The sequence below is a fragment of the Podarcis filfolensis genome (genome assembly GCF_964270895.1).
Source record: "Podarcis filfolensis genome assembly, chromosome: 14".
In the NCBI taxonomy this organism is placed as follows: Eukaryota; Metazoa; Chordata; class Lepidosauria; order Squamata; family Lacertidae; genus Podarcis; species Podarcis filfolensis.
This window is the reverse complement of record NC_139616.1, coordinates 25007548-25023269: the sequence shown is the minus strand read 5'-3', so window position 1 is coordinate 25023269 and position 15722 is coordinate 25007548. Positions and strand designations below refer to the sequence as shown.

The window sequence follows — 15722 nt, the reverse complement described above, 5'->3', positions numbered from 1 at the left end:
TCTGGAGGGCACCAGGTTGGTGAAACACCAGCTGTGGTTGCAAGTTGTCCAATTCAGAGTTCACTGGCCTGTCCAATTCAGAGTTCACTCGCATTCCATTCTGGGCAACCTTCCAGGGGCCGCAAGGCAGTGGTGGGCAGGGCCAGAAGCAACAGTGGGCGAGGCAACCAATGACATTTTACCTTTGTACTGTACAGTGGTACCTCGGGTTAAGTACTTAATTCGTTCCAGAGGTCTGTGCTTAACCTGAAACTGTTCTTAACCTGAAGCACCACTTTAGCTAATGGGGCCTCCTGCTGCTGCCGTGCCCCCGGAGTACGATTTCTGTTCTCATCCTGAAGCAAAGTTCTTAACCCGAGGTACTATTTCTGGGTTAGCAAAGTCTGTAACCTGAAGCGTATGTAGCCTGAAGTGTATGTAACCTGAGGTACCACTGTAGTTTCATTTCTACATGCACTCACAACACCCATCTCATCCTTCATCCAGACAAGCAAGAGGCATCATCACATTTCAAGGGCACTTTCCAGTCAGGCAAAAAGAGGGCCAAGTGTCTTGGGGGCAGTTCCAAGGGCTGGATAGAGAGCCCTGAAGCCCCCCATTTGGCTGGCAGGTCTGAGTTTTCCCTTCCCTGCTTTACATGGTCAGGAGTTTTGCTACAGACCAAGAATCGTTCCTGGGGTGGTGCAAGCTGATCTGGTCCAAACATATCCCAAACTCAGTCCAATGATGCAATACAGGCTCCTTGTGGATTGCTCCCCAAGGATGACTGAACCCAACAGCTTGTTCATGTAAAGAAGAAACACGACTTTGAAAAGAGTGTCCTGTGGCACATTGCAGACCAACAGTCAGATCACAAAGGACTTGGCTTCTACAGAATTTTATCTGTTTATCTAAATTTGCACTGTCCAATCAGAGCAGAGAGGAAGATGCTTTCCCTGGTCCTGGGACTTGACAGCCTTTGTATGGGAGATCCCAAAGGCTGAGCAGAGGGGGTCTTCTGCAAACAATGCCAAGTGTTCCACACAAACACTACACACACACACACACACACACACACACACACACACACACACACAGAGTGAGTGAGTCCCGGACTCTCTGCCCATGGCACCCCGCTGACATAAGCATTTGCAAGCTACAGCTGCTTAGACAGATGGCACAGTCAGGACACAGAATACGTCCTCCGAAACGCCAGCCTCACTGCCTGTTCTCTGCCTGTCAACAGACTTCCTCTACTCATGAGGCTTCACATGTTTTCATTCCCTCCCAAACAGTTTCCTTGGATCAAAAGCAAGAATTCCCAGCTGAATTCCTACAGTCTTTTATCACGCAGGCATGCATGGGGGGGGGACGGGGGACAAGGCTCTTTGATTTCACAACCCCAGAGTGGTGTTATGGGACAAAAGTCACAACCTCAGAGTATCACTCAACTGGGGTTCACAACCCTGTTGAGCCACACAGCTTCTCTCTTTCTCTCTGTCTAAGCTACCCCACAAGGATGCTGTGAAAGGACTAAGGGAGAGAAATTATGAGTGCTTGCCTTAGGTCTTTGGAGGAAAGCTGGGATTAAAAAACAGGGTTGTATTCAACCAGATGGGTGGGATATAAATAATGAAATTATTGATAATATCATAAGTCACTAGATGAGCCGAACGGCTTCCCATGAGTTCAATGTAACTCCTTTCTCTCTTCTTTCTGGATGCTCCCCAAATCTGTTCTAGGGGTTCCTCCAACCCTCTGGGGCAGATTTGGGATTCTGTTGCACTTTTGGAAGCCGTTCCACACATGCAGAAATCAATAAAGCAGTGACTGTTTGCAAACCAACAGGCAGGTGGCGAGATTATGGTCAACCACCTCCCACTTCAAATTCAGTCTTGATCTACCTTTCAACATACACAAAGCATCAAAAATAGAGGAAACTACACCCTGATCTACCTGGCATATGGATGGCTGAGTCAACAGCGGTAGTAAATAAATGTCAGGTGGACTCTGGAAAACTTGCCCCCCCCCCACTGCACAAATAAGTGATAAAACTTTTGCAAAAGACCAAGTTATGGGATGAAAAAGCAAAACTTGATTGTGCAAAGGGATCCAAAGCAAGAAGCTCTTCAAACCATCATCTTTGGACAAAAATCAGAAAACATGGTGGCTGCTGGAGCCCATCGCTCATCGGACCACTTTGATCCACCACACTTTTCCAACAAAACCATAAGAACCAAAAGCAATCAGTGAGTCTTTGGTTTTGCAGAAATCAAGGCTCGCTGGAGAAAAACGTGGTTGTCTGAACCAAGCCACCACCAGCTTACATATGCAGCCCTGCTTCCTTAAATAAAGGCTGTCTGTAACTAGGCAACTGAAAACTATTTATGAATGCTCAGGCACTGGAAGCGATTCTTTTCTGCTGTAGGCGGAGGACACCACTGTAGAATAGAGCACTTATCCAGTCATTAGCAATGCATTAAGCCTTATGAAATAAGCAGGCATCTCTGCAATCAATTCTTCTGCTAAGGAGGAAAAATGGAGCAGCTGAAAAGTGGTGGAGGTTCAAGGAAGCAGCAGCAGCAGCAGCCTTTCACGATTTCTACTTGCAGGGTGGGGAAAGTCAAGAGCCCAGAGTTCCTTCCTCACTACTTCTTTTAAGAAACCTTACAGTGGATAAGAGAAAACATCACTGATGTTTCCAGTGGGTTAGCTGTGCTAAGTCTTTTGCATCTACTGGGCTTCTATGGTGGATAGGTAAACAGTAAATCTCCTGAGTCAAAGCCCATCTCCGTGGTATAGATGCCGCATAGGAATATCTAAGTATGTTAAACCTATGTGGATGTTCATACTTGTTGAGTGGTGGGAGACTGGGATCATGCCAGCTCACCCTGATCCCTTTGGCGCACCATCAAACCTTTAATCCTCAACTAATTTGCACATTTCAGCACAGAAGACTCCCACCCTCATTGGACATCAATGTCTCGTGCTACCATTATCTAGTGCTGAGTAACACACTTCCAGGGCAGTGTAGAGGGGTGTGTGTGTGTGTGTGTGTGTGTGTGTGTGTGTGTTCTTCTGCTATGGCCTCACTCCCTGTGACATAGGAGCACAAAGGATGGAAGGAGGAGTTTCCACATGCCTCCAGCACTTCCAACAGCCTCACCTGCCACCTGGAGTTCTGAGAGCCAGAACATCATTTGCCGAAGGAGCCCCTCAAGAAAGGGTGCAGATGAAAACCGACCTGCATGTTTTGCACACCTTGGGTGATGCTCAGAGCAGAAATCAATAGATGCAAGTCCATTCGTTTCAGTGGATCTAATCAGAGTACTGGCTGCACAGGCTATCGCTCCTTGAGTTTTCAGGGCACAGATAGCTGATTTGCTCCCTGAGACATATAGGACTTATACAAACGGTAACTCTAAGATGTGAAGCACAGATGAAGCCGGTGGTGGGGTGGGTGCCCGATATGGCTGGGCTGGCTTGGTCCATTCCCTTACTGTACAGGAAGATGCTGTATCAGCCTGCTTCATCATAATATTGTGGTTCTCCATGACACCACTGCATGTTCCTGCAGAGTTCTGGCACCAGAATGGAGACTTCCCACAATGGAGCAGTAGGGCCAAACCATCATGTGGGAAGACTTAAAAATTATGCGACCTCTGAGCCAAGGAGATAAGTAGCTATACAACCTTTAGAAGACATCTGAAGGCAGCCCTGCATAGGGAAGTTTTTTAATGTTTCATTATGTTTTTATATATGTTGTAAGCTGCCCAGAGTTGCTGGGGCAATCCAGTCAGATGGGCAAGGTAAAAATATATTATTATTATTATTATTACTACTACTACTATGGAATAGGTCGTCCCTATTTTCATCGGATAAATGTTGGAGGGTATGGTAGAATGTTTGATGTGTATAGCAGCTCTCACCCTCAGCTTTCAAAGGAATCTCTGGAGGCACCCAGCTGCAATCTCTTATCTCCACTGGTCTGGTACGTGTTGAAGCTTTCATTTGAATGGTCATTACAGCCAAGAGAAGAGGCAGCCCTCTTGATCATGGTAGATCTTCACCGGTACAGTCTGCATCTACGCCTTCCCGGATGAAATATTTAGCACCTGCTTCTCTGAACCTCACATCCCTGCATCTTGGCTGCCATAACAACCCAGTGCTTTACAGCTGCAGGAGGAGCCAGCTAAGAGCCTAAGTAAATGCAGTCAATTAGACTAATGCAAGGGTACAGTGCTAGTTCTTTATCACTCCCCTGCCAGCACCAGGACCCAAAGGCTCTTCAGCATATTTAAGTCAGGATCTCCAGTCCTCTGCCGTGCCTTTCCCTTTGCGGGGCTGGGCAAGTCATTCCCCCCCTAAGGGGAGAGCCATACTTTGTGGTAGAGAGTCTGTTTTGCATGCAGAAGGTCTCAAGTTTGATCCCCAGCATCTCCAAGTAGGACTGGAAAAGACTCCTGTCTGAAAGTCTAGAGCAGGGCTTCCCAAACTTGGGTCTGCAGCTGTTTTTGGACTATAAGACCCATCATGCCTAGCTAGCAGGACCAGCCGTCAGGAATGATGTGAACTGTAGTCCAAAACCAGCTGGAGACCCAAGTTTGGACTAGAGTCACTGTCGGTCAGAGTGAATGATACTGAGCAAAATGGACCAATAGGCTGACTCTGAATTAGGCAGCTTCTAATGTTCACCTTTTTGCTTTCATGTTAGGAGGTGTCTGAGTGAAACACACCACACTTAGAAAATGTGAACTGTATTATCCTATATTCTAGGATATCGAAATGAGTGTCTTGCCCCTTATATTCATAACTGGGCTCTATAGGATACCATCTCACCAGGAGGTCCACGCAGTTCCATACAATGCAGGAACTGGACCTTTAATGGGGTGGCACCTCCCTTCTGAAACTCCCTCCCATTAAAAGGTAAGAAGGTAAAGGACCCCTGGATGGTTAAGTCCAGTCAAACTGGTTAAGTCCAGTTATTGTCTTTTCAGTGCCTACTGAAGTCTTCCAGTGTCGACTGCTAGGAGCTTGTAGCCCAACAACATCCAGAGGGCAAAAGGTTGGCCAAGGCTGGGTTTCCTGCACCATCACCCAGTGCTTGTAACAAGGCAAAAGGAAAACAGAATAAAAACCTACAAATTCCAGTTTCTTTGGGGGCAGAATGCACAGAATCACCTCCCCCCCCCCCCGCCAGCTGGGTATGTGTCCTGCATGGGCAGCCTAATCCACAGGAAAGGAGATACACAAGTGCACTTTTCAACTTGAAGCATTCAACTTCAACCAGGCCTTTGGCTGACTGACATCCTGCATCCTTTTAAATGTGTTTGTGGGGAGATGGAAGGAAGAAAGAATCCCTACCAGAGAGGAATGGCAAATCAAGCTCTTGAACTACGCCAAAATGGCAAAACTGACCGGAAAGCTCAGGGACCAAGAAGACAAAAACTTCAAGAAAGAAGTAAGCAGATGAAAACACTAGCAGGATTTTAATCTCACTTGTAATGTAACAAATACTTTGCACAATATGGATAGATATAAAATATAGGCTATGATATGATATGCAGCTGAAAACATTGACATTAGGACCCATGGAGGGGATGGGGGAAGACTTGAGAGTCAGAGAAATTTCTTTATATTGATATGTATTTGGTTTTGTTATAAATTTATATCTGTAAAATCAAATAAAAATGATTAAATAATAATAATGTGTTTGCGGGGGGAAGGGGAGTTATTGATGTTTTTGTTTTGTTCTTGTTTTTATTACATATTTTGTGTTTTTATCTTGTATTTTTATTCTGTGAACCGCCCTGAGATATTTGGATGACGGGTGGCATACAAATTTAATAAGTAAATAAATGCAAAGATCATCTCAGGGTAAAGATGATCAGGGTAAAGGCCCTGCTGACCAGAATCAAGCAGCCCAACATGACTGTTCTAGCAGTTTCATACAATTCTTTTTTCTTAGCCTTTTAATCTCCTATTTATCTGAGCTCTCTGGTTTTATTGATTTCCACCGCCCGAACATCCAATAATGTCTGTCAGGAAGAGAATAAGTTGACACAAACACACCTTTGGAATATTGGCTTTTGAAAACAGCCTCCTCCAGGTTTATAAACCCCCCAGGGGTGATTGGCTGCAGAGGATCTATGGAAGGAGGGGTTATGTTGGGACACGGACACTATTAAGGAACTGGGGAGCTGACAAAGGAGGCAAAATTCACACTGCATTTGAAGGTGAGAATTGGTTTTTTAAAATGCGTACAATGTACAGTAGGTACCTTTTTAACCTTGAAAGGATGAAGCAGCAAGTTGGCCTTGGAAATAATAAAATGATCCAAAGCCCCAGTCTCCTCACCCTCTCCACTGACCATGCGAACAACTCTGCAAACAAGTGTTTCTGGAACAATCCGCACTATGCATTTAAATCACTATCATAGAGACTTCAAACAGTCATGCTTCCCTCCAAAGAATGATGGGTGGGAATGGTAGTTTGCTAAGGGTGTAAGAGTTGGTTCAGAGACCCCTCAAAGAGCAGCAATTCCCAGAGTTCCCTGGGAAGAGGGATTGATTGTTGAACCACTCTAAGAATGGTAGCTCTGTGAGGGGAGTTAGGTAAAGGTAAAGGGACCCCTGACAGGTCCAGTCGCAGACGGCTCTGGGGTTGCGCGCTCATCTCGCTCTATAGGACGAGGGAGCCGGCGTTTGTCCACAGACAGCTTCCGGGTCATGTGGCCAGCATGACTAAGCCGCTTCTGGTGAACCAGAGAAGCACGAAAACACCGTTTACCTTCCCGCCAGAGTCGTAACTATTTATCTACTTGCACTTGACGGGCTTTCAAACTACTAGGTGGGCAGGAGCAGGGACCGAACAATGGGAGCTCATCCCATCGCGGGGATTTGAACTGCCGACCGTCCAATCGGCAAGCCCTAGGCTCTGTGGTTTAGACCACAGCGCCACCCGCATGAGGGAATCATGTCTGCCAGCAGATCTAATAATGGTCACTGATTGCATTACCTGGGCAATCTGGCCATTCTTTTGTGAAGGTTAATACTTTAGTTCCTGAATCCAGGTCACAGGCTCATCCTATTCATACACAAAAACGCCCTTAAAGACAGGATTTGAAAGCGAAAAGACAATGGGAAGGCTTTCCATATTTGCCTCTCTTACTGCAGAGGAATATTTGAGGTTATTGGGAGAGTCAAAATGGCTTCAGGATTGCTCTCCCATACTATTTCAGACACATGGTTCATATATTTAGATATGTGTGCGCTTATGAATATTTATTCTATATTTGAGAGACCTTAAAATTCTTTTAACACTCCACCGAATGGGCTGAGCTCAACGCTAGTTGTCCTCAGAGTAGACCCACTGAAAATTAATGGGCCTAACTTAGTCATGTTCATTAATTTCAGTGGGTCTTCTCTTAGACGAGTATCATCCTATGAGCTGACCTCACAGACACCTACAGGGAAAGGCAGCTAAAATTCATAGACAAAGGAATGCAGAATATGCTTGATCATGAAGAAGCAAGATTGCATCCTTACCTCTGTGCATGATCTTATGCTTCTCTCTCAAGTATGTTAGACCTTTTATGACCTGCATCCAAAACCAAAAGTTTAAATTAAAACAAAAAAAAAATAGCAAAGGAAATGAAAAGCCATATATTGCATAAAATACAAGGGGAAATGGCCTTATTTCTCCTTGATTGGGGAGCAGCAATGCTCTTCCTCCATGTACGAATTGTGCTTTAAATGAATTTAGAATTGCAAGACAACTCCTCAAATTTGGCTCCACTTGCTTGTAGAATACAGCAGAATTTAATTTTAAAATTTAACTTAATTTTTTAAAAAGCAACACGCACGCCCCAATTTAAAATCACACAAGTTAAGAAGCAGTTAAAAACCAGCTGAAAGCATTTTAAACAAGTAGGGCAATAATAATAGCAATGGAACCTCCTAAACAATACCACAACCCAAAAATCTGTTCAGCCACCTTGGCTTTCGTAGATTAAATCAGTCAGGGCCCTGCCCTCCCAGGCCAGGTGGAATGGGAGCAGGGAGCAAGTGGTCTTTGGATGAAGGGCGATATACAAATTTAATTAATAAATAAGAATAAGCAAAATAAACTTTAGGGAGGTTTGGGAAGCTGTTTTATTAAGTGGGTTGGTAACATCCAAGGTTGAAGCAGAGGAGACAGATGCAGAGACAGCAAGGAGCAAGGGGAGAGTCTCTCCTTGCATCACATACTTCTCTCTCTCTCCCATCTGCCTGCCCTCTGACCCCAAGTTGCATCACATGCTGGGGAAGAGGAAGGACATACTAGACCACAACAAATGAGTTCTCTGTGGGTGACTGTAGTGGCTGTCCCACCCAAAAGCTGCTGCAGTCAACTAAAGGCTTCTGGTGACAATGGGACTTCTATATGGGCTATATTTCCTGTGCCAAGTGTGTCTTTCTAAAGACAGTCTATTTAAAAGGGGGAGAGCAATACATTTAGAAGCACGAGTCATAGCTGTCCATCTCATTTCAGTTTGCCTCAAGCAGAAACTTTCAACCAGCTGTCTCTGCCTTCTGGACTTGACCTGCCATCACCAACTACATTTCGATTCCACTTGCTTGAATGCCAAAGCAACATACTTACAGCAATGCTAACTTTGCCCAGAATCTGTTCGGGGATTCTGCCAGCCTTTTTCAGGACTTGATCCAAGGAGCCGCCGTCCTATTAAGAAAAAAAAATGTTTAAACATTCAGAGCGTTAATCATGTTTATCCTCAAAGTGTCAAAGACACTCTGAAAGGCCCGAAGGGGGCAGGAAAAAAGGCAGCTTGACATCTGATAGCAGAAAAGGAACAGCTGGACCATGTTTTTGATGAAATCAAATGGCAAATCGTTCTGCAAAAGGAGAGAACAAAGGAAGGCCACACAGAGCAATTTCTTACCCACAACTTGAGGACGTAAAGGGCACACAACTTCCTGTAACTCATCCCATTAACCCCTGAATTCAGATGACACATTTAAGGTTCATAAGTGGTGATGGCAAGCTGAGAAACCCCTTCCCACCAGCATGTTTCTGTGCCATGAAGCCATTATTTACCCAAGTGTGGACATTGGCAGGTGTGTCCCTCTTGTTACCCGCACACCCTCTAGAATTTGCACTGCATAAGATTACAGCTGAATTAACAACACATTATCTTACTTCCACATTTCAAAACAAATTAATCAGCAGGTTACTGGTCATCACACAGCTTGAGAATGCAAGAGCCCTGCCGAATCAAAATGGGGCAGGGGCCTAACATCCTCTAACATCCTTTTCCCAACGGCATGCCAGCCTGTTGGGTTTTCCAGAGGCAGGGGCACCGACTTGCCCCCCCACCCCTGAGGTGGTGCCATCGCGCTTGCTTGTCCCAGCCCTGGGTCGGCTCCTGAGTTGCCAGGCGGGGGCTGTGGCATGTGGAAGGATGCCCAGCGGCAGTGGTTGAGGGGTTGGCCCCCGCAAAATAGGGGGGTCAGCCCCCTGCCCCCAAATATTGGGGGACTGGAGCCCCTTGAGCCCCATAGACCTGGCACCCCTGTCCAGAGGTCCAAGCAGGTCACAAAAGCAGGAGCCCTTCCCCACTGGTCCTCAGCATTTCCAGGGTATACTGCCTTTGAACATGGAAGTTCTATACAGCTGTGAGCAGAGCACACCTTTTTCCGTCAGGCAGAATTAGTTAGGTAAGGAGTGGGACACCCATGACCTGACAAAACATGGGGGGTTTTTTGGGGGGGGGGTGGAGCAAGGAAGGCAAGCAAGACATAACCAAGCAGCACAGAAAGCCTGCTACCCTTAGACATCAGTCTTTAAAAGAAAATATCTTCCCTTGCTTATTGGGGCCTGTTACAGAACACAAACACACCCTTTCCAAGTTAAATATATACTGCTGTTGCTAAGAGCTGGAGGCAGAAGGGGAGAGGAACGGTGTAAGTCACATTAATTTATTTATTTTTTGCAAAGCACAACCACTTTGAGGAAAGAACAGGCTTTAAAAAGAGCCCACCTCTCTTCCAAAACACAAAAAAACCCCAATCAAAATCTTTATTTTAATTGTTTTCACAAATAGAGCCGGGAAGCGTCTGTTTCCAGGGTGGTGGAGAGGTTCGTGCTGTTCCAGACTTCCTGAAATGCTTGATTAACAAGGGACAAACAGTCTCTGCAGTTAATTTATTTACTAAGCCTCTAACTTTCCTCTAAGGAAGAGACAGTGTGGGTGAGACGCAGGGATAAAAAAAAGCTGCCCAAGCAAGGAGCAAGCTGGGTGGTCTGGGACACTTTAAAGTTCCTCATCTGGATAGTGTCATTGTGAACGGAATGGTAAAGTTATTTCATAGAAGAGGATCACAGAATTGTAGAGTTGGAAGGGACCCCATCATCATCATCATCATCATCATCATTATTATTCTGCAATACTAGATATGCTTTTTATATCGTTTTGATTTCATGGCTAGTTTAATTACTTAAGCTTTTTATGTTTTTAGCTATGTTTATTTCATGTGTATTTGTTTTAATTTTTGTAAGCCCACTTGAGTTCTGGCTCTGGGGAAAAAGGTAGGATATAGATAAGGCCAGGGTTTTCTAAACTTGGGTCTCCAGCTGTTTTTGGACTACAGTTCCCACCATCCCTGACCGCTGCTCCTGCTAGCTAAGGGATGATGGGAGTTGTAGTCCAATGACAGCTGGAGACTCATGTTTGGGAAACCCTAAGTAGATAGGTAGCTGTAGGATACATCTGCAACCCCCCCCCAAAAAAACCCCCAAACCCCACCAGCCTGAAAGGGTCCTTTTTACCTCCTGCCCTCTTTCTCATATACCTCTACAGTGGTACCTCTGGATGCGAATGGGATCCGTTCCGGATCCCCGTTTGCATCCTGAGTGGGAAGCAACACGCGACTGCACATTTGCGCGTTTCGCCGCTTCTGCGCATGCGCGTGACGTCATTTTGAGCGTCTACGCATGCGCAAGCGGCAAAACCCAGAAGTAACGCGTTCCGTTACTTCCGGGTCGCCGCGGAGTGTAACCTGAAAACGCTCAACCTGAAGCATATTTTAACCCAAGGTATGACTGTATTTTAAGTTATTCACTGCTCTTCCTGTACATTTTCTGTGAATATAGAATTAAAAAAACCCCTCATGTCCTTCTCATTTCATAAGAAACATTAGCAACAGAAAGGGCAAATAAAACAAAGACTTCTGTTAAGAATAGGACAGAAATAATGATGCATCATGGTGCTCAGAATGCCAGCTATTTTTGTAGGCACCATTTCATTTAGCCCCAAAGCTGGGACTTTGGTTTTTTGGGGGAGGGAGGGGGGGTATTGCACAACAACATTTGGCCACACATGTGAAATTGTTCAACGCCTCCGCTGGGGTTGAAGAAAGGGAGGGTTTTGACTGACCTTTAATTGGGGGGGGGAACTAGTGCTCTAAAACTAGGGGTTCCATCTGGCTCGACAAAGGCTGACAGATGTCGAGAGCAAAGTGTCATATTTTTCTATCAGAGTGAAAATAAATGTTAAATCATGTTAAACCTGAAACATTAGGGGGAGAGAGGGAGGGAGGGAGGGAGGGAGGGAGGGAGGGAGAGAGAGGGGGAGAGAGAGAGAGAGAGAGAGAGAGAGAGAGAGAGAGAGAGAGAATGAATGGAGGGAGAACTTTCTAGTTTTGTTAAAAAATGGAAGACGGGAGCAACCCCAGGCAGCCCATAAAGGTAAAGGGACCCCTGACCATTAGGTCCAGTCGTGACCGACTCTGGGGTTGCGGCGCTCATCCCACTTAATTGGCCAAGGGAGCCGGCGTACAGCTTCCAGGTCATGTGGCCAGCATGACTAAGCCGCTTCTGGCGAACCAGAGAAGCGCACGGAAACGCTGTTTACCTTCCCGCCAGAGTGGTCCCTATTTATCTACTTGCACTTTGACCTGCTTTCGAACTTCTAGGTTGGCAGGAGCAGGGACCGAACAACAGGCGCTCACCCCGTGGCGCGGATTCGAACCGCCGACCTTCGGATTGGCAAGTCCTAGGCTCTGTGGTTTAACCCACAGCGCCACCTGCGTCCCCAGGCAGCCCATGCTCACTGTTTATTTCCCTATAGGTGAGAATGGCAAATGCAGCAGTGAATACCAAATAAAAATACGAGGTGAAGTGGAGCAGTATGGAAGAGATACTACGTAGATTTGTATTTAGGGTGAAGCTCATACTTTATATTTTTCTGTTTGGGTAGGGTACATGCAAGGAAGAACTCGTCTTAAAAAGAGCAGTAAATCCTACAACTGTCTCTACAGGTGTGGCCATAGCTCAGTAACAGAGCACTTGCGCTGCATGCAGAAGGCTCCAGGTTCAATCCCCAGGGAGGACAGGAGAAGACTCATGTCTGAAATTCTGGAGAATAGCTGCCAATCAGAGCTGACAAGAGTGAGGTAAGAAGGACCAATGGCCTGAGTCAGATTCCTGTACAGTGGTACCTCGGGTTAAGTACTTAATTCGTTCCGGAGGTCCGTACTTAACCTGAAACTGTTCTTAACCTGAAGCACCACTTTAGCTAATGGGGCCTCCTGCTGCTGCCGCGCCGCCAGAGTCTCATTTCTGTTCTCATCCTGAAGCAAAGTTCTTAACCTGAGGTACTATTTCTGAGTTAGCGGAGTCTGTAACCTGAAGCGTATGTAACCTGAAGCGTATATAACCCGAGGTACCACTGTATTTCTACCTCTTAGTCACAGGTCCGTCCATATACAAGCTGTGCTTCTGTCTAATAGCCACCAAGAGATCTGATGAAGCTCTTGAGCAGGACACACAGTTAAAGCACTCCTTGGATGACTATCAGAAGTAATTAGACAAATCCATGGAAGAGGAAGCTTTAGGGATTCACCCAGTGCTAGTCCTACTCAAGAGCAGATCCTGACATTCATCCCCCCCCCCCACGTTTGTCATGTTAATTCATTTCAATGGGTCTATGCTGAGTAGGTTTAGAAGTGGATATGGCCTACAAGTCATGATGGCTCTGTTCCGTCTCTACTGTCAGAAGCATACACCAAATGCTGGCATTCACAAGTTGGGGAAATGCTGTTGCACTTGGATCCTGTTTGTCTGCTTCGCTTTGGGGTATCTGGTTGACCACTGCAAGAACTGGATTCTGGGCTATGTGAGCCTCCTTGGACCTGATCCAGCAGGGCTGTTCTTACCTGCCTCTGATTAACCAAAGCCGTTCGGTGTTCGGTGTAAATGAGTTCTATGAGTTAATCACTCAAAGCACCATGTTGTGTGCCTTAACCTTGACTCGTGAGGACCCAAAATTCTGGTACTTTGAGAATGCACAAAGAGCTTTTCGGTATTCCACCTCATGGAATTGTACAGTTGGAAGGGACCATGAGGGTCATTCAAGTCCAATGCCCTGCAATGTAGGAATCTTTCGCCCAATGTGGGGCTCAAACCCACGACCCTGAGCTTAAAGAGTCTCATGCTTTACCAACTGAGCTATCCACCTCTCCATGAAGACACACAATGGGGAAGCCATAATCAAGGAACAAACCCAAAGGCAGGGAGTGGGGGGAGGAGAAAAGGCATACTTACCATGTGTTCCATGCAGATGCTGATCTCGCCATCGCTGTAAAATGCTCCATAAAAGCCCACAATATAGGGAGAATTACATTCATGCAAGACTTGTAGCTCACGAATGATCTGGTTCCGGATTGCCGGCTTGATCTCCAGGTGAATTAACTGCAAAATGATAATTGCCATAAGTTTCAGGGGCGTTTAAAAGAAAATAGGCATACCCCAGATGCAGGGTGTGCTGCACGAAGGCAGAAAAGTCATGACATACGAAACACAGATTGACCCTAAGAGCTACAAAGCTGCGTTTCATGGAGGAATCCCTTGCGAAGTCCGAATGTTAGAAGCCACAGACAATAACACCTGTGATCTGAACATCCTCCTCCCAGAATTATGGGCTGTACTGACTGATCTCTGTGGATGCGTACCAAAAACATACTAGACTTTTACTCAAGAATTTTCCAGCTGGTAGAAACTGGCTATGGCAACTGAAAAATAAGTAACTATGTGGGTATTTGATTGCTTTTTACATGCATTTATTTTAAGTTTGTACTGAACAACAACAACAACAATAATAAATGTTTTGATATATTGCTGTCCCAGGCTCCTTTGGGATTCCTAGTTTTTATTTGTTTCATTTCCCCAAATTCCCGATTTTATTTGGTTTAAACTAAATTTGTACTACTCTTTTACTGGTTTTATGTTGTATTTTTGTTTTAGTCATACTGTTTATTGTTTTTATACGTTACTTAGAGATTTTTAAATATTAATCAGTTTATACGTAGGTGCTTTTAAATAAAATAAATTATAAATAAGACTACAGAATGGATCAACAGGGAGAGACACAGGGCAAATTTGTCAATGAGAAGCTAGCCAAAACAGCTTTCCTCATCCTGTGCTGGATATGCTGGGACTGATGGGAGTTGTAGTCCAAAAACAGCTGGAGGGCACCAGGTTGGGGAAGGGCTAGCCTATAAGGTCAGTAACAATGCTCACCTTCCTTGCCATAATGAGGCCAGAAGGTTTGTGCGAGACTTTGAAGACCACCCCGCCATTTCCTGCACCCAGCTCACTTATTTTCTCAAAATCATCGTCCTTTAGCTCCCCAACTTTTTGTTTCTGGGTAAGGAAGGCCTCAAGGCGTTTTCGCTGCTGCTCATCAAGTTCTAACTCTTCCAACTTTTTTTGGAGGGCTTCCAAATTTGTCCTGGAAGGAGAAAGAGAGAGAAAGCAAAGAAATAGCCATTAACTGAACTCGAGTCACCTTCACAGACACTGCTAAATGAGAAAGTGGAGAAGGAGGAGCCAACGCAATTCAGCAGGGCCAGCTCTACCATTAGGAAGAGTGAGGCAATTGCCTCTAGTGGCAGTTGCTGTAGAACAGAAGCATTAGCAGTACCCCCTGATCTGTGGCTCAGAACCAATCCCACTCCTCCTTAGCACAGTATTGCAAAATATACACTGCACCAGTCTCAGAATGGCTCAGGGAAATGCTGAGGTTGGGACTTGGATGAATCCTCATCTCAAGGGAAAGACACTCCACAATTGTGGCACAGCCACAGAGAAGGCATTCCACGAGCCCTTGGAACAAGGTATGCAGGGCTCCAACTGTTTAGGATTCTAAGTCAAAATGAGAGCTGTGTAGATTCCTTGCCAGAAACATCAACATTCTAAGCCAGGTCATCTGAATTCTGCACCACAGGAAGTGCAATTCTGTTTCTCTCGTCATGTGTGCCATGGAAATCGGCACAATTTCTCTGATTTTATACATTTGTTACTCAGTTTTACTGTTTTGCAGAATGTATTGTGATTTTGCTAGTCACAGGGAGGGGCAAATATCTTAGTGGGATACTGAAAACACACACATTCTAGAAATCCTCTTTAGTCACCTCACTCCCTGCAAGTTTCAGAGATTTCGGAAGCTCTTGCCAACGCGCTTCCAAGCACCTATCTGCAACCATAAGACCCGGAGACTTTACCTCTCTTTTTAACCGAAAGTTGAAATTGTCAGGAATCTGAAAACCAGCTGAACCCAATACCGCATTCTGCTTGCCTCCTTTCCCCTCCCCAGAACTGGAGCACATGCAGAACTTGCATGTTTGGTGGTGGTGGATGCAACATGAACAGGAAAAGGAAATGTCTGTGCATAAGAACATCTAGCT

The 15722-nt window shown here is 45.5% G+C and overlaps 1 protein-coding gene across 1 annotated transcript in view; it reads right to left on the bottom strand.

The window, feature by feature from the left end:
* Positions 1-15722, bottom strand: part of MAP2K1 (mitogen-activated protein kinase kinase 1) — a 39129-nt gene that overhangs the window by 7571 nt on the left and 15836 nt on the right. The window contains exons 2-5 of the mRNA XM_083586883.1: positions 14557-14767; positions 13582-13728; positions 8623-8700; positions 7527-7578 (exon numbers count right to left, since the gene is read on the bottom strand). Of these exons, the coding sequence (XP_083443009.1) occupies positions 7527-7578; positions 8623-8700; positions 13582-13728; positions 14557-14767 (488 nt within the window). The remainder of the gene's footprint in view (positions 1-7526; positions 7579-8622; positions 8701-13581; positions 13729-14556; positions 14768-15722) is intronic.